Here is a 27,023-nt window from a genome sequence, read left to right as displayed (position 1 = left end):
TTGTTCACATTCATTACACCTCCTATTGAAATGTTAGAGCCACAGTAATTCTTGATACAAAATATTTATCTAAATAGGCTGTCATTAGACGACATAGCTAAAACAAATAATTGTAATAGGAGTAGCTTATTTGGAGGAACTTAAACTGATAACACTCGAGCAGAACAGAGAAGTAGGGGGGAAAAAGTGAGTTAAGTGCTGTTGAAGTTTTACTACTGTACAGCTATAAAGCAACATTAGCATCAGTAGTCTAAAAAAACATGTCAGTTCAGCACGAGCCTATTAGTTTATTTGCCAAGAGAGAGATCAACCCAGCAGTGGAAAGCAACCCCACATTTTACTTGATTACATTTCTTTAAAATTATTTTTGCTAACCAACTAGCTAGCTCGCATAATATATTTATACTGTAAATGCAACCAAGGCAGAAGGTCTGGTGAATAAATAGCTGTAAATGCTGATGTCACCTACTGTATAGCAAAACATACATCTCACTGTAAGTTTGCTTTTAATTGCTTATATTTCAAAATCAAATGATGAACTTTACAAAATGGCTCCAGAGCCACAGAAAAAAAACATTCAGCAGTTTGACCATTACAGATAAACATGATTTCACATGTGAAATTAGGTCAAATAAATACCTTTGTCCATACACCTGCTTGGGACAAACCAAATATCAGTTTTATAGCTACGAGATGTTATTTTTCACTGTGTAGCGTCTGAAAAATCATCTGCGGTGAAAAAGTTCAATAACAAGATCAGTTCACAAAGAAGCTAATGTTCCATCAAGCTTATGTAAGTTGTTTATTTGCTGCACTCTTAGCATGAGCTTTTCTAATTGTGCGTGCATGTGTTTTGATAAAAGCAAATTGGTGGCGTAACGTCAGACCCTTGCTTCCGATAGCACACATAATACAACAAACAATAAAGAGGGCAGCTGAGTAACAGTCACCAAAAAGATTCCCTCTTGCAGATTGTTTACAAGTTTGCATGAGAGGAACCTCTAGGCCATAATGAGCTTCCTTCTCCCTCCCTCCCTCCCTCCCTGCCTTCCTTGGCTTCTGCTGCTCCACTGAAACTGCTCAGTTGCCACGAGCAGACAGTCTCTGGTTGTTCTGGGAAATTCTGCAAATATTAATGTCAAACTGTGTCAAGCCTCTCGCTCTGCACTGCTTAAAAAAGAGTCCACGTTCTGTAAATATTCCCTGGCTAAAAATACTGAGCAGAATCTATATATAGTATCTCACCAACAAAATAGGCAGTCATTCCTGTAATACACTGCTCATAATGTAGGAGGAATTTACTTGAAGCAACATTTTTTTAAATGCAAATATTGTTTGTAATACTGGTTTATGTTAGATTTTGCTTTTCAACTGGTATAAACTGCACATTTCTTTTATATCCTATAGTTTTCTGGCAAATGCTACTATTGGCATGTCGGTTTGACCCACACTGTGACTTTAAAAACAACAAAACTACCATGAGAACAATCAAGAACCAAAGGAGTCCATCTTTTTTTAATTTGTAAGGTTAAAAATGATTGAGTCCATCCACCGGCCCATCCTCATCCAACAAACTCACACCAACACAGTTATTCATTTACACACCAGTGTGCAACCCCAAAGCTGTGCTTTCTACAGCAGCTCAGATGGGTGTGACTAACTCTGTAAATTTTAACCAAAGGGGAGGGGGGCTGGATAAAATTTGCGGTCCCTGGGAGACCAGTGTTTACATGAGAGCCTGAATAGAAAATTTAGGATGCCATGAACTCAGAAAACAGTTTACCGTAGGCTACTTCCTCTTAATTCTCTCCTACTTTAACTTTTTCATCACACTTCACCACTTTACACTAAATCATCATCTTGCAGGCTTGACAGCAATATCATCTGATACATTTTTTAAACATGGTTGATATCACTATGATTTGGCACGACTGTCACTCCACTTTTGTGACACCACTGTTTGCCATTCATCACACTCACTTGGTCTGTGACGCTGTCTCATAGTGTTTTCTGACCCCTGGTGGTGAACTTTGGTATTACAGCCAAACATCCAGATCTGCAGTTAAGGGTTCATTCATCGGCAAAATACATGCAGGTTTTTTTGTTGTTGTTCTACCTTTGACAAATGTTTTCAAATGAAGACCATAGCATGTTTAACGACACACCCTTACTTGTTTGTAATTGTAAAATGCCTTGTGATAATGTAGCCTATATGCTATGATTTGGCATAATAACACAAATACAAATTCTAATTTTCTGACATAAGACTTAAATGTTTCCCTCTGCATCCCTCTGCATCCAATCCACCACCCAATATGTGGTGCAATGGTCTTGATTGATTCACCTCTGAATCATGAACCCAGTCAACTTAGACTGCACCATTTTCCTATTATGTCTCACTCTCTGCAGTGTCTGTCTCCTTTCCTCATTCCCAGACAGTCAAGTGGATCAGGTCACTGCTTCTTGTTTCTGTCAGATATAATTGTCTTGACACACACACACCAACCATCCATGTCTTAAATGCAGCAAGTCATCCTCCCTCATTGATCATCCAAGCAGAAATGTTCTGTGTTGCATTTAAGAACTTGAAAAATACAGTTTATTGTAACATGAATTAATTCTGCAATCAGCAACATTACACTGGTGGTTTAGGCACGCACAAGGCGTTCAAGCAGCCTCCTCATTTGTATAGAGGAAGATAAGAGATTTAATCAGTGATGAAATAAACTCTATTATTTTAGTGCAACATAATCAAGATAGGCTGCTCATTAATTTTCTGAAGAAAACAGACACACCTTTGTTTTTTACTGTGATACTTCACTGAGGTAAACGTTAGTCATGTCAGATCATTAGTTTCCAGCTTCTTCAGGCATTTTTCTGTGTTCCTTTGTTAATGCTTTCATGTAGCTTGTGCAAAACAACTGCTGTGACTCATCTCTCTTTACTAAAAAAAAAAATCAAAAACAGGCCCTATTCATAATATTTAAATATTTAACCCAGTGACAAAGACAAAGATGTAATTCATGATACTTTTCTTAAACAGTTTATAAAATCAATTCCCTTAATATCGTCCATAAATAGTTGCATCATGGTTCATCTGATCACTGCTCATTATCTGCAGGCTACGGTCCTTTTATACAAAAAAAAAAAAAAAAAAAAAAAAAGATCCCTGAGCGAGAGCAGTTCCTCCTCTTCATCTATATGACGTCAACCAGTGTGTGGGCAGCGCCATCGATAGCCTGGCTCAGGACGGACATGTGGTAATGCACTTTGCCCCAATCGCTCGACTGACCTGATGAGTCAGCCTTGGCGTAGGCATCGGCCAGACCTGGGAAGGTCGGCTGGCCAGCACCACTTGAGGCCCAGATAACATGCCTGTGTGACATAAAGGGGGTGGAACGGAAAAATAAGAGTGATGTGACAATGATAGATGACTGAGATGTGCTGCAGCTGAAACACAATGAAACAGATCGTCGCTGTCACTATTGATCGATGCTATGAGGAGAGGAGTATGACAGTCAATGAGAGAAAGAAATAGAAAAGGTTTTTAAATGAAGTTGAGCTCTGGGAACCTTCAACAATACAGCATGTGTGATAAATTAAACAGTTTATTATACAAAATGACATATGTATTGACAGTGACAATATCAGAGAGATAATGTCAATACACTACAATTTACTAGCTTAGTTTGTTGTGTTAGCATGCAAATGTTTGCTCATGACCCCGACACAGAATAAAGCTATGGCTGATGGAAATGTCATAAGTTTTGTGGATATAAACCAAAGTCCAACGTTTGAGTTGAATGGATGAATCAACAAAATTATACCAGTGCTTTCTGCGGGGGATGCAAATGTACGTATGTGTCACTTCAATGCAAACTGTTCAATAGTCAACACAACTACAGTTAGAGTAAAAGTCAAGGCATCATCTGGTGACCATGAATCCAAAAATACTTAAGTCTGGATGAAAGTTTCTCCACCTTTTTTGAATTATACTGTATACCCTAGAGCAAACTACATGTGGCAGATTAACATTAAGATATGAAACCAGATGAGAATCCTTTTCTTACCTGAATGCGTATTTATCTGGGAAGGCCAGAGGGTCCAGGAAAGCTCGGTCCAGAAGCATGAGCTGGTCGTTGATCCCTCTGGCCTTCAGTGGTCTGAGAGGAGGGGTGAAGGGGTTATTACCAGGAAACAGGAAACAGCAGTATGTCTGTATAGAATAGACCATGTGCGGGTTGTTCACTTACGTTTCATTTGCCAGGTCTGAAGTGCGAATCACCTTGTCCAAATGAGAAGCTGCACTGCGAAAGTTGGCCACTGCACGCTTTAGTGGTTCTGAAACAACATGAAATTAGATAATTAAACATAAAACCCAGATTAAATGCATCACTGAGGCCTCTCAGACTGTCTGGTCCTTACCCATGGATATACCCTTAGTTTTCAGTTGTTCTTCGTACAGCTTCACTGCTGTGTCGAGGTAGCTCTCCAGACTCTCAGCGTAGTCGCTACAGTTTAATGGCAGCACCAGGCTGTCAGCCAGTCGGATCAGGACATTTCCTGCTGTCCTGGCGATGGCTTGGTGACTCAAGAAGCCTGAGAGGAGGAAGTGACAGAATGAGATGATTATTGGAATAGGAAAAGGAATAGAAATTGTTCAAATACACTAATCCCTTAAAAGGAAAAGGATAAAAGAAAAGATAATTTCCATTTCTATGATAGTAAAGAGTATATGTGGCTGTAAGGTACAGTACAAGAAATCCAATATGTGATAACAGGAGAGACAACACCACTCACCAGGATCAATGAACTTTGAGGCATAGTCAAAGGTGTCGTATGCCGTATGGTACGCAGGGTAAATACGAGCATTTGTTTTACTCTGTGTGAAGAAAAATGTCCATATGGTGAGGAGTTACATGACTAAATGAGCTCCCAGCTTATTTTAAACAATTTAAGACAACATGCTACAGCATTTAATTTGTTCAAATGCTGTGAGTTTCATACCCTGTCGTATGTGTATGAAATGTCCATTGAGGCGATTCCCAGGTAATGGACAAAGGCAGCGTAGTCACTCCCTGCACCTGACAGGTATCCCATCCTATCAAAAAGAGGATGGAAAACAAGAAGCATTCAGTTATTGGTTTATTGACAGATCAAAGATGTGTATGGGGATGCATAATAATAACATAGCACATGGTAACGTGAACGGCTAATGAACTCACCCAATTGTTTCAAATGTCCAATCAATCCTACATTATGTAGGCTATCATACTTTCAAGCAAGTGATCAGTGCAGTGAAGTCATTACCTAGGAATGGTGCCATGAGTTGGGCTTGTCCTGTTGGTATATTGTATCCAGTTGTTGTACACGGATGTGGAGCCAAGTCCGGGAGCATTGACCTGAAGAACAGACACACTTTCACGTTACGGGATCTTGGTCAACTTATTTGTTTTTGTATTTATTTATTTTGAGGAGCTTACCTGTTTTGCAGCTGAGAAGATGACGTTCTGCACCGATGGCATCCCTGAAGCTCTGAGGGTGGCATTGGCTACAGAGAGGAAGATTATGGGAGTTTTGGGGATTAATCTCACTATTTACTTTTACATTTCATGGTCAATGGACCCATCCTGCTTTTAAAGGAGCAGTATGAATCGATTTCCATGAATTTAATATTTTGTATTACAAAATAAACAATCAACATCAAACCAGGAGGAACTGATACTATTACAAGACATTAGATATTTGATATGGGTGGAGTTTCTTACCAAAAACAGCTATATCTACATTGATGTAAGCAACGGTGCGTTCACTCAGCTTGGTGAAGTATTCCTGGGTAAAAGACAAGTTCATGGTCAGATCATGTAAACTCATTCATGACTCAGTGATGTAGGCTATGTTATACAGGAATATTCATCATATTCATATTCAAAGGTTTCTGGTCATACCAGACCAAGAAAAAAGTACTGTTCTTCAAAAACAACCTTCATAGTTTTTGCTTTAAAAAAAACAACTTAAAAGTGCTGTTATATACAATTGTGCTTGCTTGGTATCATGTCTAATCTTGTGGGTTATCTGTAAATCACCTCTGTGTATTCTGCAGACCCAATAAGGCCAAACTCCTCCGCTCCCCAGCTTCCAAAGATGATGGACCTGCGAGGCCTCCATTTCCCTGCCACAAAGACAAACAGGAATTAGCTTCTTTCTTCTTCTTTTTTTATCCAGCACCATAACCATTATGTTTCAATGAGAAGCCATGCCTCTCCTCACCCTGTTTGACCATCTGTCCCAGCACCCTGGTCAATTCCAGCATGACCGAGGTCCCGCTGCTCGGGTCGATGGCACCGTGAACCCAGCTGTCCCTGTGGTTCCCATAGATCACATACCTGTCTGTGGATGCACACACACACACACACACACACACACACACACACACACACACACACACACACACACACACACGAATCGCAGGAGGAAAACAGATGACATCCATCATTATATGGTCGATTTTGGTTCAGGTCACCAGACTCACCTGGCTCGACGCTCCCTCTGATAATTCCCATCACATTGGAGGAGTTCTTCACTTCTGCATAGTTGTAAATGTCCAGCTTCACGTCACTGCAACAAAGGCTCAGCGTCAGAGGTACAAAGAGAAAGAGACAGAGACACTGCAACACTGCTGCTTCAACTCCATTGAGATGTATTTAATGATTGTCTTTTTACTTCCTACTCTCAAAGATCTAAGATGATACAAGCTGCAAATAGTCAGATGGATTAGGTGTTTAGTGCAGCAAAAGTAAAAAGTTGTTTTTCAATCTGCTTATACTGTATGGACTTTTGTACTTCATTGTTAAACTTTATATGATGCCTCTTCTCTCTGTCATAAAACAATTTACAGTTATTTACTCTTTCAAGTTTCAATGCATCCATTGTCTGCGGGTTGACTACCTGTTGTTGAAGGTAGATGTTGGTTTGAACCCTGGGCCGCCATAGTTGTAGGTGCAGTTGAACCCTCCCTGCCATTCGTTTGGGGCTGGGCTTCCATCCAGCTCACTGAAATGTGCAAAACGTAGGGGGAAAAAAAGTTAGAAATAGTTAATAATTGAGTATTTGGGGGTACCATTTCACAAGTTCACAAGATTGTCTCATCACAGACCAGATTAATCTGTAGGCATCCTCGAATCCGATTGGCTGAATTGGAATAGGAGGGATTCCTGTGATGTCATCAGGTGAAATTCTGTAGGTATCCTCTGCAAAATGATAAATACATTAAAAAAAAAACAGGTAAATCTATATGTTTCTATATCAGGAGAATTTATCTTTATGTGTGGCTCTTTACAGCTGTTGTAAAAAAGCCCCCTCTTACAGGATACTGGAGCCAAAGTGCAACAGTAGCAGAGTAAAGACACAATAAAGTGGGAAAACACTACTGTGTTTTATACAGCACATTTTTACAGAAGTCACTTGTTACCTTTGGCAGCCAGGTAGGGCGTGAGCAAGTCTCCATAGTGAGTGTTAAAGGACCCTCTCTCCACACCAGACGGTGGCATGTACCAGGAGTGAGGATACGTCTCATTGGCATCTGACATGCGACCGTCGTTGATGTCCAACGGGTCTGTGTAGACAAGCACACCAACAACACCGTAGGGTGCTGCATTGATGGCCTAGAAGAGATGCACATGGCTCATTTAATTTGAGTTCACAATTGATTCACACACATTTATATTTTGAATAAACTCAATAAAACAGACTTTTTGGGATTATCGTTTTTTTCTTATATCATTAGGTGAGAGCAGAATATGACTCAGACTGTGGATGTGATTCATTGTGAGTCATAGCACATCACATACAGGAACTAATTTTGAGTCTTGCTGACATAATTTCCTGGATTTTCCAACTTGTAAAGTTTCTATCTTTGTTTTCAGTTTCTTCAGATGACACCATCACTGTGCTGCAGCAACAGCTGTGGGTAGATTTGATAGATGGTAAACCTGTGAAATTATAAACTCCAAACCTTTTATAGTTCCAATAAAATATGTTGTCAAGAGATGTTGACTTGTCTTGATAAAAACACAGAAAGGTCAGGAGCTATAGGGTGACAACAAGGTGTCTGTGGGGGGGCTGCTATATACAGTAGGAAATTCTTCTTCGCATCACTGTTATTGGTGGGAATTGAACCCAAGCCTCACACTCTCGGCTCAATGGCAATACCCAAAGAGCCATCCAGCTGGATGTGTCAAGCTCACACACACATCACACGTCTTGATAATACTTACTAATAATGACGCACAACACAATTCATTGTGATGACAGCAAATACTTTTTTTTCCTTTTCTTTTTTTTCTTACTCATTATGAGAAAACAAAATCATCTTCTGCAGATCTTGTTAACAACATACCAAGTCCTAAAGGGATTTGAACCCTAGCCTCCCCATCCAAAGTCAGTGGTATCCAGCTGGATATTTTGCCCTATGCTCAGGTTGACCATACTATTATCTTACATTACACTTCCTGATAATATTGACTAATAATGCCAGTCATAACTGAAATGTTGTGCTACCAATTACAGCAACTTGCCATGGCTGGGATTCAAACCCTAGCTTTTCAATCCAAAGTCAATGGCATTACCCACCAACCTATCCAACTGCATACATTGATTAGGGCATCCTCTTCCTCTCCACACACACTCACACAAATGCAGACAGGTTGACAGTCTGTGCAATGTGTGACTCCTGACACTTACAAAATTTCTGCAAGGAAATTTTCTGTCCTATTTTGATTATTGTTTTATGCCTTTAACCTGACTGTTTTATCTCACTCTGCAAAGCAGATCAGGTTTTTGTGGTTTTATGTTTTTCTAAATGTTGATGATGACGATGTTATTTTTACTTGATCTGTAAAGCACTTTGTAACTGTGTTTTGAAAGGTGCTATACAAATAAAGTTTATTATTATTTTCTGCTTTGAAATGCAGTCTGGCATTTGGAAGACCAGTCGTGTATTTGAAACCTGCAGCGTTTATCTTTTACGTAAAAACCTTAGGTAGACTCATCGGCAGTGGTTGACCAGAGATGTTTTGTTTCTCCTCAACTCACCTTAGCAGCTCTTCCTGCTCCACCATATCTGGTAATAGCGATGGTTCCTCTCAGGTCGACCGTGTCGTTCAACAGCTGGTAGTCACTTGGTTTCCCTTGGTTGGCGTAAACCAGCTTTCCCTAAATTCCCAAAAAAGGAAAGTCAGCACTCTGTCAAAAGCAGTAATTCAAGAAGATTGAAGGTGATCTTTTTATACCACAAAATTAAACAATAGTTGCTGCCTTTTGTGTTTTTTTCCCCCTGAAAATCCTGTCAATAGGGTTGGAGTGTATCTTTATCTAATTCTTTATTCCCACCACCTGGTGATGGTCACAGATAGTTATGTTTGTTAACAGTCTATCTTTGTCAGTTTTAACAGATGCGCTCTTGTTGGTTTATTAGCCCTGTCTACATCATAGTCCATGATGTTATCAGTGCCAGATAAGACACAAAATGTTTTGGCCTTGAATGTGTCGTATCCAACAGGAAAGCTCTGCAGCACCGGCAAATAGAGCAAAACAGAGAGAGAGAGTAAAAATGGCTAAACATTATTAAACCATCTTTTCTCTGCTGTGTGTCTGTTTTTAACACTTGATTCTGTTTAAGTGAGCCTAAAAACAACTATGAGTAAAAGTTGAATAACAGATACAGTTAATCCCTCTTATCTCTGTCAGAAGATGTAAGAAGTTGTGACAGATTCCTCAAAGGTTATGACAGGTGAGCATGTGCTGTGTGTGCCAGTAAGTCAGAGCAGTGACAATCATGTGATTTTTATACATTGAGTGAATCATTTCCCAGAGATGATGTATGCTTTATTTATGTAAAAAGAAGAGAGAAAAAACAGGAAGAATCACAATTTCAGACTTGTATCTGTCCTTTTATCTATCCTGTAACCTACCAAGGCAAAAACATGCAAATAAAACACAGAAGCAGAAAAAAACATTAGTAGTAGTATGTAGGCTATATTATCTGACCTCTGTATTTAGCTTAGTCTGGAAAGGAACCATATATTCCAAGACAAAGACTGTCAACCCATGACCAGAAATGAGAATTACCTTCCTCAGGTAAGGTTGTTTTTATTTAGTTATGGTGTGACTGCAGTCTATGAAATAGTCTTATCAAATCATGGGATGAGCAGTGATGAGTGATCATTAACTGAGCTTTAAACAGAGCTTCAAGGCTGAGGACAATGTGTGTGTAGCTATGCATCTGTTTTTCTGTCGTTTACCTTTACGTTTCCTGGAGGGGAGTATGCAGCGTACGGCTGAACCACTTCAGGATCCTCTTGGTCTGAAGTATAAGCCTTCTCCTTTTCTCTGGCAGTGAACAGCACAGCATCAGACGGGTTCACTGAAATGGACAACACATGGTGAATTTGTCTGCTGGTAGACAAGTGAAACTCAGTGGCAGAATGAAAATGTCTTGACTGTTAAACATTGGGAGGATGGTTTGAATTTGAATCTTAATTAACAGCCTAGTGTTGACCCACCTACAGTGACCGTATTGGGTTTCTTGGGGTCAGGGAAGGACAGATAGACCTTGTACTCCTCTCTCCAGGCCTTATCCAGGCCAGTTTCGGGGTCCTGCCATCTATTCAGCATCAACTGCACCGTCTTCTCATCTCCAGCTGTTGTGGCCATATGGGGCACCTTTGTCAACTCTCTGTGGACACATACAAGAATAAAGTTTAATTGAATTATGTGTTGGATATTGTATCAATCAACTGCAAATTTATCATGAAACCTGTTGAAGCTTCCTTGACCCAATAATAATCAGGAAATCTTGAGCAAAATGTTACAACAAAAGAATCTTGTAAGAATTCAGATTAGCCCTTTTTTTTGTAATTATAACCAACAAAATATTAACTTGATCATTAATCTCCTCACCTTAAGTTTTCCTGAATTTTCATGTTGTCCACCTCAGACATGAATTTCTCAATCAGACTCTCGTCCACATCCTTTGCCACATCCCTCACCCAGGATGGTCCCGAGCTGCTGCTGCTGCTTTTCGAGATACCATAGTGGCCGATTAGGATACCTACGGTCAGTACTGCGGCAGCACCACACACAATCCCAAGTATTATCACCTTTATATTCATTCTCCTCACTGGGATAAGCTTCACAGGAATATAAATCACTTCCTCTCTCTGGACCTGAACCCCGTACTCGACTGAGCTTTCTTAAAATGTCCGAATGTCTCTGGGATGGTGTTGCTTATGAATGCATAAGAGAAAGTTGTTGCAACTGACTCCCAAATGAAATAAAGTGAGTTACTTAAGTGACCTCCCATAAGAGGGAAGGCACTGTCATTGTTAGGTTTACACATTACTGTTTGCAGATGGGATGGACTTTCGCCCTCATGGGGGGGTGTAAATCCATTTGTTTTAAATGCCCACAGACACAAACACACACACACACACACCAAGCAAGTGTACAATAAATAAATTATATTGGGTCGATGAATTCTGAAAAACAGGTTTTGGGTGCAAAGAGTTAGGAACAAGACATGCAAAAGCTGATCAATTAGTTTTAGATTAACCAGGATTCATAGCTTAGAGGCAACTGTTTCAACTTCTATTAAAACTTTGAATATGATACAAACATATAGGCTACAGCAATTGTGTGTGGTTAAATAAAAAGAACACTTATTTTCAGCAAAGTGGTAAAATTACATTACACACATCTTGCTTTTTCAGGCCAAAGTGCATTGTAACTATGACTTTTTTGTGTGGTAGCCTACTTAGTCACTCTGTAATTTTTGGCTGTGTTGCTCTCTATGTGGTGCTGTCATCTTTACCCTTTGAACTAACATAGGCCTACTGCTTTCTGTAGCCTACATTCATTGTAAACTGCACATTAAATTAAAATGTAGTTTTGTGATTGTAAATTGAAGTCACTCAAGAATCTTTTAACTCAAATCATTTTCATAATAACAACAAACGTGTTTTTAAAATAATGTTAAGTATGAATCATAGTGTGTGATTCGGACAGTGGGCTATAGTTTAGTTTAGTTTAGTTTAGTTTAAGTTTATTTCGGACATGTTAAAAGAAATAAAACATAATACAGAAATGGACAGACATAACATATAAAAACTTTGCAAAAACAACATATGAACAAAAAAAGAAATATATATATATATAATAAAAAAAATAAAAGAAAATATTTGAAAAATAAAGGTAATTTGATTTTTTTTTGTTTTTGTTTTGTTTTGTTTGTTTCATATCCGAAAAGGAGTGGGAAGAAGTAAAACTTATTTACTCCCACCCCTTATTCATAAATTATTTATCAGGTTATCTAGTCATTATAATATATACAGTAAGTTAATTTATGAGTTATTTAACTGGATTTATTCTAATATATTATTATATTTATATACATATAGATTTATTCTAACATATGATTACTAATCTTTATCTCTCTATATAGTCATATACATATAAAAACATATTCACATTCATACATACAAAGACAAACTGAAAGTAACATGAACCGAGCAACAAATAACTAAGTGGGTAAATAATACCCAAATAAATAATAATAAGCACCTTGTGGTTGTCAGACACCCTCATTTCTGTACATACTGAAAATCATTTCTTTGTATTTCTTTTTGAACTGGATTATGTTTGGACATTCTTTTAACCCCACATTCAAACTGTTCCATAGTTTAGTTCCACAGATAGAAACACAAAAGCTCCTTCTTGTTGTTCGTATGTTCCTGATTTTGAAGTTAAATTTTCCCCTTAAGTTGTAACCCCCTTCCCTTTCAATGAATAATTTTTGAATATTTCCAGGCAGTGAGTTGTTTCTTGCTTTAAATATTATTTGAGCTGTCTGTAGATTAACAAGATCTTTGAATTTCAGTAGTTTTGACTGTAAGAAAAGAGAATTTGTGTGATCTCTATATCCTGCCCTATGAATGACCCTTACAGCTTTCTTTTGCAGAGTGATGAGTGGATGTATTGTGCTTATGTAATTATTCCCCCAAACCTCTGCACAGTAAGTTAGATAAGGAAGGACTAGTGAACAGTATAGAATGCGGAGTGTTTTGTGATCCAGAACCTGTTTTGCTCTATTTAATACTGCAATGCTTCGTGACACTTTGGTTTGTACATGATTAATATGAGATTTCCAGCTGATTTGATCATCTATTGTAACCCCCAGAAATTTGATCTCATTGACTCTTTCAATAGCAACCCCATCCAATTGAATTTGCATTTGTGTATTAGATCTGCAGTTCCCAAAGAGCATTATTCTTGTTTTGCTAGTTCACAGTGCTATAGATTCTGCTTTTGAACAAATAATGAATAATTTATCATGTGATTTTTTGCTCCGTTCATTCCATCTCAGTGAGGTCAATAAAAAGTATTATCAGGTCAATAAATAACAGCTTATTTGAGGGATTTGGACTCAACATCAGACAGAAAATCTGGAGCTCAGAGGAACCTGAAATGACAACAGCACACTCTAGTGGTGAAATGTGAAGTAGGCTACTGCAGGACACAGCAACACTTCCTGTTTACAGTGGATGTTTCCTGTCGTTTTCTACAGGTTTTCTACTGTAACAGCAGATACACACACAGCTGGTGCATGTATGCAACTGCGAAATGTAACTGTCTTGAACACTGAGAACAAAAATAGTTGCGGACTCGCGGTCCTCGTACGTCCTGACCTGCGCAGATACGAAAAGATGTCCTGAAACCAATCCATCCTTTTATTGCTGAAACCAAAGAGACTCGTATCTCCATTTTTGCAGCCAGGTCACGGCAGCTTTTACTTTAACCGCCTCAACTACCGATAAACCAATCATGTAACGCCGTGGAGGACGAGTCCCGTGGGGGTTTCCCATCATGCAATTCCCCCTTTAGCTGTTTCACTTTCACTTTTGGGGCTTTTTGTGCGCACAGAAGACAGCACGGTGAGTCGGAAATACAATGAAATAAAGCACACAATTTACCTATCGTTAAATGCGTCACAATCTCTCGCTGTTTGGACGCCTAGGTTATGAGTTCCTTTCTATATAGGACCATGAATGAATGAATGAATGGAAGTTAGTGTGAGACCTAAAGTCTTTTCCTTTCATAGCACCTGTCGTGTTTGTGCAAAGTCATTGTCTCATTCTCTGTGTGTCTGTGCAGCAATAATTTGTTTGTCTCTGGAGCTATCACTGAGTTTATGACATAGTTACTGTGAAATACTTTCTCTATAGACTTTAAAATCAGTCCTGAATGTTTTCCCAGAAGTATCAGTGTCTTTGGGTCCTCCTCCTAGGAAGTAAGATTGAAGTGAAACTGAACCAGAACTGGACAACACAATGACATATTGTGAACGTAATATGGATATTTGTGTTACAGGTGAGAGGATTTCCTGATTTCATAGTCACCATGTTGGTGGTGGCTTCTCTCCTGCTGGTCCTGTGCGTTTCCTTTTCACCCTCATCTGGTGCACAGCTGCCAAACCAAAGCCAGTCCAAAGACCCCCCCATAGCCACCAATGGGCAGCCGTTCCCGTGGGACCGCATGCGACTACCCAAAACCGTCTCCCCCATCCACTACGACCTGAGCATCCACCCCAACCTGACCACCTTCCACTTCACCGGCGTCGCTCGTATCGAGTTGGACGTGCATCAAGACACCAGAGTCATCATCCTCCATGCCAAGCAGATGCAGATTTCCAATGTGGTGCTCCTGGCGCCTGAAGGTGTGAGGCCTCTTCGGGTGTTGGAGTATCCTCGCTTCCATCAGCTCGCCCTACTGTCGGACTCGGTGTTGACCAAAGGGAGGAAGTACGAGGTGCAGCTGGAGTTTGCTACCAACCTATCAGACAGTTACCATGGTTTCTACAAGAGCAGCTACCGCACCAGCACCGGGGAAGTCCGGTAAGTACACGATGAACTGCTGTGTGTGTGTCACATTTGACCATTAGCGAAGAAAGAAAGAACTGTTATCTTCACATCAGTCTCATTAGTCATAGAAAGTATTAGTTGATATTGAAACTGCTTCATATATCGGCTATATTTTGTCCTTTTGTCTTCAGATGAACATTAATGTCCCTATTATTTATTTACATTATCAGGTTCATGGCCTCCACACAGTTTGAAGCGACCTTTGCTCGTGGAGCCTTCCCCTGTTTTGATGAACCCGCCTTCAAGGCCAACTTCACCATACGGATCATACGAGAGCCACGCCACATCGCCATATCCAACATGCCCATTGTACTGTATATATGACACAGCATACAGCTTTATCATTACAACTTCAAGGCTTCATCTGTGATGCATCGACTGACCTCTCTTCTCCTCTTCTCTCTCCTTCTCTTACATCACACTCCTTTGTTCCTTATAGGTTAAAACGGTGGAGCTGCCGGGTGGTTTGCTCGAGGATTACTTTGACACCACTGTAAAGATGAGCACTTACCTGGTGGCCTACATTGTGTCTGACTTCCTGTCTGTGAGCAAGACCACACAGCACGGCGTCAAGGTCAGGAGGACAACAGATACAGGCCACGCCATCATTTAGACCTGTTTATAGAAATGTTTCTAACTTTTTCAATCCACTATAGTTTGAACAGACATTTTGACACAATCCACATATTAATTTGTCAGTGACATATCCATTAATAAAACTGTTCCTGTTATGAAGATCTTAAAGTTATGTTCTTTACCGTGACTCCCAACAGATCTCAGTCTACGCTGTACCTGAGAAGATTAACCAGACGGGCTTTGCGCTGGACGCTGCTGTGAAGCTCTTGGACTTCTATGACGACTACTTTGATATTCCTTACCCACTTCCCAAACAGGGTTGGTAGAAATATGTTATATTATTGCATGCTATTACGGTACCATGTTAGTGTACCTAATTACCAGCTGCTGCTGCATTGCTTTTGTAACTGTGATGTTGTTTTTACTTACAAAGAGCTTCTTTTACTGCACTAGAGGAAAGACATGGCCAATATAATAGATTTTTTATTTAGTCCCTCTGCCTAGTGACAGATTACTTTGACTTTGTTTCTTCAGGCTATTTAAATGTATGATTTTCATTAAGAAAAACAGACATAGTGACAAGTGACTATGTCATATTACAGCTGTAGTTATGTCAAGTCAAGTCAAGTCAAGCTTTATTATTATAGCACCTTTAGCCAAGACACTTTACATTTGCAAACATACAATTGCAAAAGTAAATACATTAGATAAAAGCACAATCGAATAGACATAAAATCTATAGGGAACAATAAGAACTGCCATGATAAAACAACCATGTGCTTGATGTTGTTCCCTGCAGACCTGGCTGCTATCCCTGACTTCCAGTCAGGTGCGATGGAGAACTGGGGGCTGACCACCTACAGAGAGACAGGCCTCCTCTTCGACCCCAGCCGGTCCTCAGCTTCAGACAAACTCGGCATCACCAAGGTCATCGCCCATGAGCTGGCACACCAGGTAGCTGATCTGCAACTGTGTTGTCCTTTGTCCCTCAGCATTGTCTTGAAAATAAAGGGAAAATTGCTAATCAAAGCTGTTCTTAAACCTTCTCCTCCCTGTCCAGTGGTTTGGGAACTTGGTGACGATGGAGTGGTGGAACGACCTGTGGCTCAACGAAGGGTTCGCCAAGTTCATGGAGTATATTTCCCTCGACATCACCTACCCAGAGCTGCATGTGGTGAGAGTGACCTGACTGTACCTTTACTAAATGTGTGTGCACTACTGTATAGCAGATAGGCAAATTAAGAGGATCGACATAATGACCGTACAAATCACCTTGATCCTCCCAATTTGCCTGTTTGCCAGATGATAAAGTTGATCATTTTCTTATTCACACTCTGTCCGGGATAAATTCAGGAATTAATTGCTGGCACAAAAACTCTTTCATCATCTTCAAACCATCATATGTTATGTTATTTTGGCATTTCAGTTGTCGTGTTACTCCTCTCTGACTTATCTCCTCCCTCTTCTTCTACTCCTCGTCACCCCTCCTCTCTTTCTCCTAGGATGACTTCTTCTTGGGGAAATGTTTTGAGGCCATGGAGGTCGACTCCCTCAGCTCCTCTCACCCGGTTTCTACCCCCGTGGAAAACCCCATGCAGATCCAGGAGATGTTTGACGACGTGTCATATGACAAGGTCAGCTGTCGTGCTGATGCACTTGGGCATTTTAACTGTGCAATTTCAATGTTTCTTTCCATGAATTTGCATACGCATGGATGCAAACAGCGCGCCGAAAAGCGAAACTCGCTTTTTTCATGACCAATTAGGTGACTTGTGTGAATCGTTCAGATCCGAAGAGTTTTTGTTTTTGGGAGGGGGCGGGGGGTCTCAGCGTCTCAGCTCGGGTCAGTAAAATGTTTTTCTAACAGGCTGACAGTGACAATCACGTGAAACTGAGGCGAACTCATTCATGGTTGTCTCTGATTATACTGATAACAGCCTACCGCCAATGTGGACGCGCGACATGCGCGCTCGTTAAAGCGGCGCGTATCCGCGTACATCGGTGCGACAGCGACGCCGTTTTTCCCCCCGTGCATGTGGAGCTGTGCGCCGCGGACATGCACGGTTCCCTACGTTGCTGTGTCAGGCAGATGTTTCCACGGAGCTCTGCCCCGTTTCAGAGGTGAAGGAGAGACGTCGCCTCCGCGATGTAGAATGTGTTCAATTAAAGTGAAACTAACACATTATATAGGCCTATATGTCCATTACACACTGAATGACACATCCCATGTCTTTATTTATTCAGTTTATTTTAATAGTAATAATTATGACTAACATTCAGTGAAGACCTAAAAATCAGTATCTCCAAAATGGAAATATTGCAAAGGTTTTTTTTTTTTTTTTAAGCATTTTTAATATAGCAATGTTGACCTTCTGAAAACTATGTCTATCTATATGCACTCAATACTTGGTTGGGGTTGAACTACTGGAAACTACTGGAAATTGCCTTTCCGTGATATTGTGTGATATTGTAATGTACTTATTTGTTAATGGTGATCCACCCCCCCCCCCCCCCCCCCCCCCCCCCCCCCCCCCGGGAAATTCCTCTCTTTTTTGGTCCTGACCCGTTTGCATCCCTGATACATTTCCTAAGCCTGACCAAAACCGTTCAGTCAAAACACAACACAAATTATTTGGATCGGTAATTTTAAGCATGTTTGCATGTTTTGTTTTTTTTCTTTTAGGGAGCATGTATTCTGAATATGCTGCGAGACTTCCTGACTCCAGACGCCTTTGAAATTGGCATCATCCAGTACCTGAAGCGCTACAGCTACCAAAACACTGTCAACAGCCACCTGTGGGAGAGTCTGACTAATGTGAGTATAGGTGAACACAGCAGTTATAACTCTGCCCAGTGTTCCCATACTGCTTGTTTTGTTCACCATTACAATGCTTACAATTTATTACCAATGCACTGGTCACTCAAAGGGGAGAAAATTGCAGTGTGGTATTTAAGAAAAAACATGTGATTTCTGTGTCTGTGAGTGTCAGTATTTTTGATTCTCTGGTATGTTTCTGTGCCCCTCCCAAACAGATCTGCAATTCAGACGATCTGGATGAAGGCAGGATGAAACACAAAGAATTCTGCGCCAAACGTAACCTCCCCTCAGGATCCTCTGTAAGTTTTCATGCTTAACAAACAGACTTCTGTAGAGCTCTCGTGTTTATAATGTTAGGTCTTACCGTGCATCTAAATGTGTGTGCATATGCAGAAATGGTACTCTGACGATGAGCTGGATGTCAGGGCCATCATGGACACCTGGACGCTGCAGGAGGGCTTCCCGCTGGTCACTGTGGAGGTCAGAGGTCGCGAGGTCAGGCTCAGTCAGGAGCGTTATCTGAAGACAGACGACCCCTCCCTCACTGGAGGGTAAAAATCTAAAAAGCTACTGTGTCATTCTTTAGAAATTACTATATATGAATTACACTTTATTTCTACAATCATCAATAATATTTTAAGGTTAAAGGTAAATTAGATCATTTATTTTTAATATTCAGTTTTTGTTTAATCTTCATTGTGCATTGTTAGATTCCTGTGGCAGATCCCACTGACCTACATGACCAGCGCCTCCAGCACCATCCACCGCTTTCTGCTTAAAACAAAGACGGGTGAGTGAGTTGTATACACAATATTTTCGAATATGTAAAATACAATATTTCCATCCTTTATCCAGAGGCAGAAAGTGTAACTCTTGTCTTTACTCAAAATTCCTCCATGCAGACGTCCTGCTCCTGCCAGAGGAGGTGGACTGGGTGAAGTTCAACGTGGACATGAGCGGCTACTACATGGTCCACTACGCGGGCGACGGCTGGAACTCCATTATCAAACTGCTGCAACACAACCACACGGCCCTGAGCAGCAACGACCGCGCCAGCCTCATCCACAACGTCTTCCAGCTGGTCAGGTCTGTTTACAGGACAATAACAACTTTGTGGTGACAGAGTAATAATTAATAGTAATAATAAACTTTATTTATAGAGTGCTTCTCAAACAGGAGTGCAAAGTGCTTAACAGAGAAAATGAGAAAAACAGATAAAACAAGAAAATGCAAAAAATTAAACATTAAAATGACAATAAAACTAGCAGGGCTGTATAGAAACAAATAGGTAAGTGTCAGTGGCAAACAGAAAAAGCAACTCAGATAAAATCAAGAAATGCTAAAGTAAGGAAATGTGTTTTAAGTATAGGCTTAAAAGAAGACACTGACTCCGACCACTTTATTTCCTCAAGCAGGGGGTAAGTACTTGCTGAGGGTGGTTTGTGAAAAATAAAATGATGGCAGAAATGGTTGAGACCATGATAGCATGATGTTGTTGATTTAAAGGTCCGTCTTGTATGTTGCAGTATCGGGAAGGTGAGGCTGGACACGGCTCTGGACTTGTCCCTGTACCTGTCCAGAGAGACGGAGATCATGGCTGTGACTCAGGGCTTTGGAGAACTCGTACCTCTGTACAAACTGATGGAGAAGAGGGACATGGCTGCTCTGGAGAACCAGATGAAGGTTTGTGAAGGCAGCAGCAGTGTACTTCAGTTAGCAATCTTTTATACAAGTGTAAAACCAACATAACCCAATGGTCCATTTCATCCATTTTTCTTTGAGTTGAGCTTCCTGTACTGTTTAGCAGTGTGTCATCTTTTCCATTATGTAGATTTCCTCTACAGGAGGAGGGTCCTCTTACCCCCATTTTCTTGTAATAGCTTTTTTTTTTTTTTAACCAGCTATTAGTAATATTTTACCTGTCCTTTGATTGTATATTTTCTTTACACAAGTTAAACAGATATAATACTGTACAAGACATAGGGATCTTATTACCATTTTCAGTAATGAACAATTAGAATTATGACTATGAACTTTAGTATGGCTTCCTTATAGTAGACCATAATGTTCAGGGTTTCCACAGCGTCTTAAACATCAATTCAGAGACTTTTTTTAGGAGTTTCCAGGCACAGTTCCCTCACATTGAAGGACCTGACACAGTGTATTTACATATTTTTGGTGGGAAGAATTTTATAGATCAGTCTGTGAAACATTTCTTGCAGATGTGGTTAACAGGTGTGAAGCCTGATCACCGCTGTAGTCGGGGTGGTTGTTGGTGGCTGTGTTTCCTCTTCTTTGTTAGTTTAGGTTGTGAGGTTTTTGTCAGATCTGCACACATTAAAAAAAAAGTCCTCTTGTGTTTCTCAGAGCTACATCGTGGATCTGTTCCGGGGGCTGATTGATCGGCAGGAGTGGGCTGACTCTGGATCAGTGTCTCAGCGAGTGCTCAGGAGTTACCTGCTGTTGTTCGCCTGTGTCAGAAACTACGCCCCCTGTGTGACCAAAGCCACCCAGCTCTTTAACGAGTGGAAGGACTCTGATGGCACCATGAGGTCAGAGCTGCTGCATAACACAGCAACGGTTAACTGAACATTACCTTTACCAACAAAATCAAGTCAAGTCAGAATTTATTTGTATAGCACATTTAAAACGACAGCAGTCGACCAAAGTGCTGCACATAGGAGGGTAGACAGTTAAATAAAACAATGGTAATAAGAATAAGTTAGTGCAGCAGCAGCAATGATAGGTTAATAAAATAGACGTAAAAACAAAAGTAAGACAGGCAAACAGTGCAGGTAATCATGAAACAGTTAAAAAGATAAAAGGGAGAGAGAAACCCACGGGGTCGACATAAAATCAGGCTGAATGATACGCCAGGTGGAAAAGGTGGGTTTGCTGGGACGATATGCTTTTCTCCTGATTCGATTCTTCTACGATTTTTGGGATGGCGATTCGATTTAAATTGCGATTCTACAATATTGCAGATTCTCTAAATTTTTAGTCTGCATTTTTAACATTTATCTGCACACAAATACTGTAGAAGCCTACGAATTAACATACTCCATTATAAAGTGAACTTAAACCCTTTTTAAAACCTGTACTCTCTGTATGTAAAAAAGGCTAACAAATGCACATTACACACTATTTAAAAAAAAGAAAAAAGATTTGAAAGTCTCCAGGGACTGGGAGGACCGAATGTGGAGGCGGGGAGGCTATTCCAGAGCCTGACAAAGACTAAAGACTGTTTGTCTGTTCTTTTTAGACTTCCAGTTGACATCACAATGGCTGTGTTTGTGATTGGAGCTCGAACACCAGAGGGGTGGGACTTCCTGTTTGAGAAGTACCGCACTTCGATGCAGATGTCCGTCAAGAGCCGCATGAAAACCGCCATGGCCGTCAGCCACCTGCAGCACAAGCTCAAGTTGTGAGTGCATGAGTAACTCCGAGTTAAATAAAAGCCAGCGGTCATGTCTCCTGCCCCCCCTCTAACCTCCGTCTCCTTCCTGTCGGCAGCATGATGGAGCAGAGCCTCCTGGGGGAAGTGATGAAGACTCAGGACCTCCCAGACGTGGTCGTCGCTGTCAGCAAGAACCCCCATGGCTACAAAATGGGCTGGGACTTCCTCCGAGCCAACTGGAACACCATGGTCAAAAAGTCAGTCACACATTTCTCACTTTCCCTTTTAGGATAGATGTGCACGATTTGTATTTTAAAAATGCATCTATAATATTTGGCAAAATTACAATATGATGTGTCCGGCTTTTCTAAAACACATAAAGTTTTCAAAATAAAACTCAAAGTTTAGAAGAAGTTTTGGTATGCCTTTAATTTGCAAGTCATTAATATGTGATAATGTCAAGAAATAGCCAAGAAATAGCAGTCAATCTAATAGTATTGTCATGTTTTTCATAGGGTTAGGGTTAGACACATACTTTTCATGCTCTGTTTGGGAAAGGCCAGAATTTTCATTATCAAAGTCAGTATTTATTATTTCTTGGCTATATTTCTCGACATTACTATGAAATTGACCGTTATTTCAAGGCTATTTCTAGACATTATGACGCAATTAATTGTTATTTCTTGGCTATTTCAGCCTGTAAATTACAGGGTTACTGAAGTTTTCTTATCAGCTGAATTGTAGAGGCTAAGCCAACGCTTTAAGCTGCTGAGGTGTCTCAGCAGGAAACCTTATTGACGCGCTTAGTTTACCACACACGGTGCATGGTGCAGCATGGCGGTCAAAAACTGTTTCCTCCTTCCGGGTGAAAACACCTGTTCAACCACAAAAGGTTCTTAGGCTAAATAGGTTATGCTGTCAATCAATATTAGTTCCCCCATAATCTGCTCTTACATCTGTCTTAACATGTTGCCGACAGGTTCGACCTCGGCTCCAGCACTATATCATACTTGGTGACTGGAGTGACCAACCAATACTCCACAAGGGAGATGCTTGATGAGGTAAGAAAAAGAGATACACAACCTCTTTACACCACTGGTCACTATCAGTTTGTCATCTTTTTGCTGCACTGTTTTTTGTTCAAACCACAGAAGACAAAGAATTAAAATATCTGTAGACTATCACTATCAGTTTTATTAATAGTATTGTACATCAGTGGTTCATGGAAGCAGGTTTAGCACCTCATATATGTTTTATATCCCAAACTGGTGTATTTATGGATCTCGTCTTTTTCTCTCTGCTCAGGTTCGGAGCTTCTTCAGCTCTCTGACCGAGGAGACGGGCTCGGAGATGAGGTGCATCCAGCAGACCTACGAGACCATCGAGGATAACATCCGCTGGATGGACACAAACCTCCCCCTGCTTCAGGCCTGGCTGGACAAACGCAGACAGAAAGCGCCTCGTGAGGATTTATAGCGCCAGGTGAAGCAAAACGTCTAGTGTGGATAACGATGTTGCTAAAAGAAGAAAGTACTAGAAGTGTGGACACATGGAGTCATAATTTGGATGACTGGAAGATTTGATAACAACCTGAACTTTGACTTGGAAAAGCAATAACTTCTGACTTCATGACATTTTATTCATTTACACCCAGAGATTTAAAAACATCACAACAAAAAGTGTCATACTTTTTAAATTTTATGACCCAAAACGGCTTCACTCCACACGTAACGGCCTAAAGAAATACTGTCATGTGATGTTCAGTATGTAAATTAGAGCTGTTCCCAGATCTATAAGTAACACATTTCCTCAGTGTTTGAAAGTCTGCCTTAAAGAACCAGAATATGTTAAAAGTAAATAGGTTTCTACAGTAGGTTAAAAAAAGAAAGAAAAGAAAAGAATAATAATTCAAAAAGGGTCTGTTTCCCAGTGAAACTGCTCTGGATGCGACACAGTACCCAAGTGTTTCTGCTCACTGCTGTTTGAGTGTATCTGTGTGTTTGTGGGTATTGCGTGCTTGTCATGTGTGTATGTTGTTATGAAGGTAAAAGCTGGTTAGAGAGGTCATGAAAAAGCAGCCTGGACACTGGGCAGATTGTTCCTGCAGAGTCGGGAGCCAGATGGTGGTTCGTTGCCCTCAGGTTTAAGTTAAACTGCTGCAGAGATGAGGAAACATCCACAACAGCTACGACCGAGAAAGGTCGTCCTAATGCACTTATTAGACTTTTGTCTGGTTCAAGAGTTTTTGAGCCATAATGAAGATAAAAAATATTTTTTTAACTGTTTTAGTTTCCAACTACGGAAACATGAATACTCCCTGAAAACAGTTTTAACTTTATTAAATTCTAATATAACTGACAAAACAAAATGCAATATAGTTTTATATGGAACTTTTAAAAACAGAATACAACAAAAGACACAGAGAAGATAAGGTACATGTAAATTAGCATGGCGAGGATAACAGGGAGATTTCCAAATATGTCTGTTAAAACAGTGAGACCAGTGATGCAAACAAAAGAAAATAAAAAATGAGAAGTTGTAACTTTGGGGAGAGAATATTTCTTTCCAAAAAAAGGCCTTTGGTTTGTTTAATACTGCTGTGTGTGTCTCGTTTTTATGCTACTGTAAGATCACTCCTTTTGTGAAATAAGATTCTTGGCAATTCTGCTATTTTTCCAGTGAGAATATGTGTTGGTTGAATTTGAATTGAATAATAAAAGTGAAAAATCATTTAATCTCCATTTGTATATCTTGTTACTGGATTAAAATGTACTGGAGTTTTGATGCTTCAGTCCCCTCAGCCATTTCCAGCATTGCTTCAGCAATTTTTTTCATGGAAGCTTATCTCATTTTGTTCAGATAATGAGGTTAAGATGTCAACATTTTCAACCTCTCAGGTGTTGACTTGAGCTTTACCAGGTAATTTAACATTAAGTGGGTAATGTCACTCTTTTTGGATGACAACTAAAGCTGATGATATCTCAGCTGCACCACTTTGCGCCTTGCAAGTCCCTCAACTTTATCACTTTAAATCAAAGAAACAATTTAAATGTAGTCAAAGAAAATCCCATGAACTCATTCCTTGACCTCGATTGAACAACTCGCCATGAGCAGCACTCAACTAATCTCTCAAATAGATTCCCATTCAACTGCCCACTTCCTCCTCAGGGTTTTTCTTAGTGGAAAGGTCAAAGTGCTTCAAAGAGCAGCGTCTTCACCTGCTGTTTTGAGTCTGAAGCACCAGTATTTACTCCCAAGTTCTCTGAAGTAGATTACAATGTGCACCAAGGTCAGCTGCAGGCGTCAAAAACGGGAATTGAGCGGTGTTGTTGATGTGAGAACATGCAAAAGATGTATCTCTCTATTTGTATCGGACAGAGAGCGCGAAAACATGAGAAGTGAATAAACAGATACACACTGAAAACTTTCCATCACGGGTTTAGTTCTGTCACTCAGTTTATTTCATATCATTTGTCTCTATGGTAACGTCCAACTCAGCTTGTGGAGAAATGTAGCTGTTACTTTAAATCGTCTAATCCTACCATAAAGTCCTCTCATGGACCTTTAGCACAAACGAATATAACGCTCTGGGCCAACTGATAAAACACGTACATACCTTATTCATTCATACATAACACTTGTGCATAAGCTGTGAAAGAAGTTTGATCACACATCAGTTAAAGGAAATAATACTTAATTTTGTCAAGGGGCTGACATATATTTACTGTTTATACTCATTGTATATGCTGGGTTTTGTACACGCACACACACACGTTGACACACACCGCCCCCTCAGCAGCACACCCACAATAGAAACTGCCCTCTGCTCCAGTGAGTTTTCCCTCCCAGTCACACACCTGAGTAGAGCCATCTCTGGACTGAAGGTAAGAACCTGAAGCTGATCTCTCCTCTGTTTCTGCTTCCTGTTTTGTCAAACCTACTGTTCAGTTGCTGAAAATGTTTCATTTAAAGTATAATTTTATCTTTGTGTGTGTGTGTGTGTGTGTGTGTAAAGTGTCCAGCGAGGGGGGACTACACATGAGCTTGAGTTTATTTGTTTAGTCAGTGTTTACTGACCCAGCTTCTGTCCCAGTGCGCTCACTGATGATATGTTGTGAATTTTGACCTCACTGGAGTCCAATGTGGATTTCACTGTATTTGTTATGTGCTTGTTCTTATTTATTGGAACAAATCAACATATAAGGGGCAGTAATGTTTGACCACCTCAGGATAGAGTTAATAATTTCTAACAAATCCAGATTTAATAAAATGATATGTTGAAGACTTGATCTAGCTGGAACATACAGTAAGCGAAACTTCAGTCAATTCAAAACCTGTTTCCTGCTACAGTATATGTCGCCAATGTTGGGGAATGTTAACAGTTCGTTTTCGTTAATTTCTAACCTGTGATAAACTCTCACAGCCACAAAGTTTGCCACTTCAAAAGACAGGAAATGCATGAAGCAACAGTGTACCTGCAGTTACACTTTGAGTGACCTGGAGGTGCTCTTGGTCAGTGCTTCCCGGGGTCTGGAGTGTGTCTGGAGTTGGAAACTGTTCAACCTTTGATAGAAATGACATGAGCAGTGATTCAACCCGTGACTCAAGGATGGTGTTCGATGAATTATAATCTGTCTGCTGACTAAAAGCTTGGAGTCTGTCAATCTGATCAGCAAACTTTTGTTGCTGTCCAACAAAAACAACAACAGCTTTTTGTGAACCAAGAGCAACTTCATTAATCTGAAATGTTTCGTATATCTGAGCAGGTCAAGAAGTAAAAAAAAAAAAAAAAAAAAAATCACACATTGTACATTGTTTTCGATGAAAACAGATTTTTTTATTTGAAAAAATTAAAGCATTGCGGAAATTAAAGGTGTCTATATATTGCATCTCAAATTTTTTTTTATTTTTTTTATTATTATTATTATTTTGGGAGGCATTCTTGTTTTGAGCCCAGATATTCATCAATTTATTTTAACCTAAAACTCAAAAGAAATTAGTTTTTCTGCTCAACAGTCTCTGTTAATAGTGTTACCAGTTATGGTGTTTTTTTTTCTCTCCAGTGGTCACGATGTGGATATAAATATGGTTTCTCCTGGGTTAGTGCTGCAGTCCAGTAAAGTGTGTTGACCCAGATATAACACCATAATATTAGATGGGATCTAGAAACTTATCACCTCAACGTTCCTTCCCGTCGATCACCAGCCAGGTTTACAAGCACAGTGGAACAAATGTTCTCGTCAGGCGTTTGCGTAAT

At 40.1% G+C, this 27,023-nt stretch overlaps 3 protein-coding genes across 4 annotated transcripts in view; 2 read left to right on the top strand and 1 right to left on the bottom strand.

Moving 5' to 3' along the window:
* Positions 1 to 1,501: 1,501 nt before the first annotated feature.
* Positions 1,502 to 11,345, bottom strand: naaladl1 (N-acetylated alpha-linked acidic dipeptidase like 1). The gene is made up of 19 exons (XM_083980016.1): positions 10,960 to 11,345; positions 10,563 to 10,735; positions 10,302 to 10,423; positions 9,094 to 9,213; positions 7,472 to 7,664; positions 7,157 to 7,250; positions 6,949 to 7,053; positions 6,533 to 6,618; positions 6,271 to 6,390; positions 6,087 to 6,172; positions 5,769 to 5,832; positions 5,484 to 5,551; positions 5,311 to 5,402; positions 5,008 to 5,101; positions 4,801 to 4,882; positions 4,426 to 4,599; positions 4,254 to 4,341; positions 4,071 to 4,163; positions 1,502 to 3,375 (listed from the first exon to the last, which is right to left on the bottom strand). The coding sequence occupies exons 1-19, from the start codon at positions 11,169 to 11,171 to the stop codon at positions 3,198 to 3,200; spliced, it is 2,244 nt and encodes a 747-aa protein (XP_083836142.1). The 5' UTR covers positions 11,172 to 11,345; the 3' UTR covers positions 1,502 to 3,197.
* A 2,484-nt stretch (positions 11,346 to 13,829) lies between these two features.
* On the top strand, positions 13,830 to 24,556 carry erap1b (endoplasmic reticulum aminopeptidase 1b). Its single transcript, XM_083979675.1, has 19 exons — positions 13,830 to 13,988; positions 14,425 to 14,948; positions 15,146 to 15,284; positions 15,415 to 15,549; positions 15,749 to 15,869; positions 16,351 to 16,505; positions 16,612 to 16,725; positions 17,054 to 17,185; positions 18,235 to 18,366; positions 18,585 to 18,668; positions 18,763 to 18,920; positions 19,080 to 19,159; positions 19,272 to 19,455; positions 19,896 to 20,052; positions 20,737 to 20,921; positions 21,632 to 21,793; positions 21,883 to 22,023; positions 22,746 to 22,827; positions 23,072 to 24,556. Exons 2-19 carry the CDS (start codon positions 14,455 to 14,457, stop codon positions 23,240 to 23,242), a joined length of 2,826 nt encoding a protein of 941 aa, XP_083835801.1. The 5' UTR covers positions 13,830 to 13,988; positions 14,425 to 14,454; the 3' UTR covers positions 23,243 to 24,556.
* A 1,045-nt stretch (positions 24,557 to 25,601) lies between these two features.
* The window catches only part of LOC310991559 (uncharacterized protein), a 134,937-nt gene continuing 133,515 nt past the window's right edge, over positions 25,602 to 27,023 (top strand). For both annotated transcript variants that reach the window (XR_014595636.1, XM_083979309.1), the window contains exon 1: positions 25,602 to 25,650. The gene's annotated coding sequence lies outside the window, so the exon portion shown is untranslated. The remainder of the gene's footprint in view (positions 25,651 to 27,023) is intronic.

Source organism: Trachurus trachurus (assembly GCF_905171665.1).
Source record: "Trachurus trachurus genome assembly, chromosome: 9".
NCBI classification, from domain to species: Eukaryota; Metazoa; Chordata; class Actinopteri; order Carangiformes; family Carangidae; genus Trachurus; species Trachurus trachurus.
Note: the sequence above shows the minus strand (reverse complement) of the source record. Positions and strands in the feature narration are given on the sequence as shown.

Bases quoted from the DNA above. Each gene is read 5' to 3' on its own strand.
- erap1b (XM_083979675.1), top strand. From the start codon at position 14,455: ATGTTGGTGGTGGCTTCTCTCCTGCTGGTCCTGTGCGTTTCCTTTTCA. The intron at 19,160-19,271 runs GTGAGTGAGTTG...TCCTCCATGCAG, and splicing joins TCTGCTTAAAACAAAGACGG to ACGTCCTGCTCCTGCCAGAG. The intron at 19,456-19,895 runs GTCTGTTTACAG...TGTATGTTGCAG, and splicing joins AACGTCTTCCAGCTGGTCAG to TATCGGGAAGGTGAGGCTGG.
- naaladl1 (XM_083980016.1), bottom strand. From the start codon at position 11,171: ATGAATATAAAGGTGATAATACTTGGGATTGTGTGTGGTGCTGCCGCA. The intron at 7,054-7,156 runs GTCTGTGATGAG...TGCACATTTCAG, and splicing joins GATGCCTACAGATTAATCTG to TGAGCTGGATGGAAGCCCAG. The intron at 5,552-5,768 runs GTAAGAAACTCC...TCCTCTCTGTAG, and splicing joins TGTAGATATAGCTGTTTTTG to CCAATGCCACCCTCAGAGCT.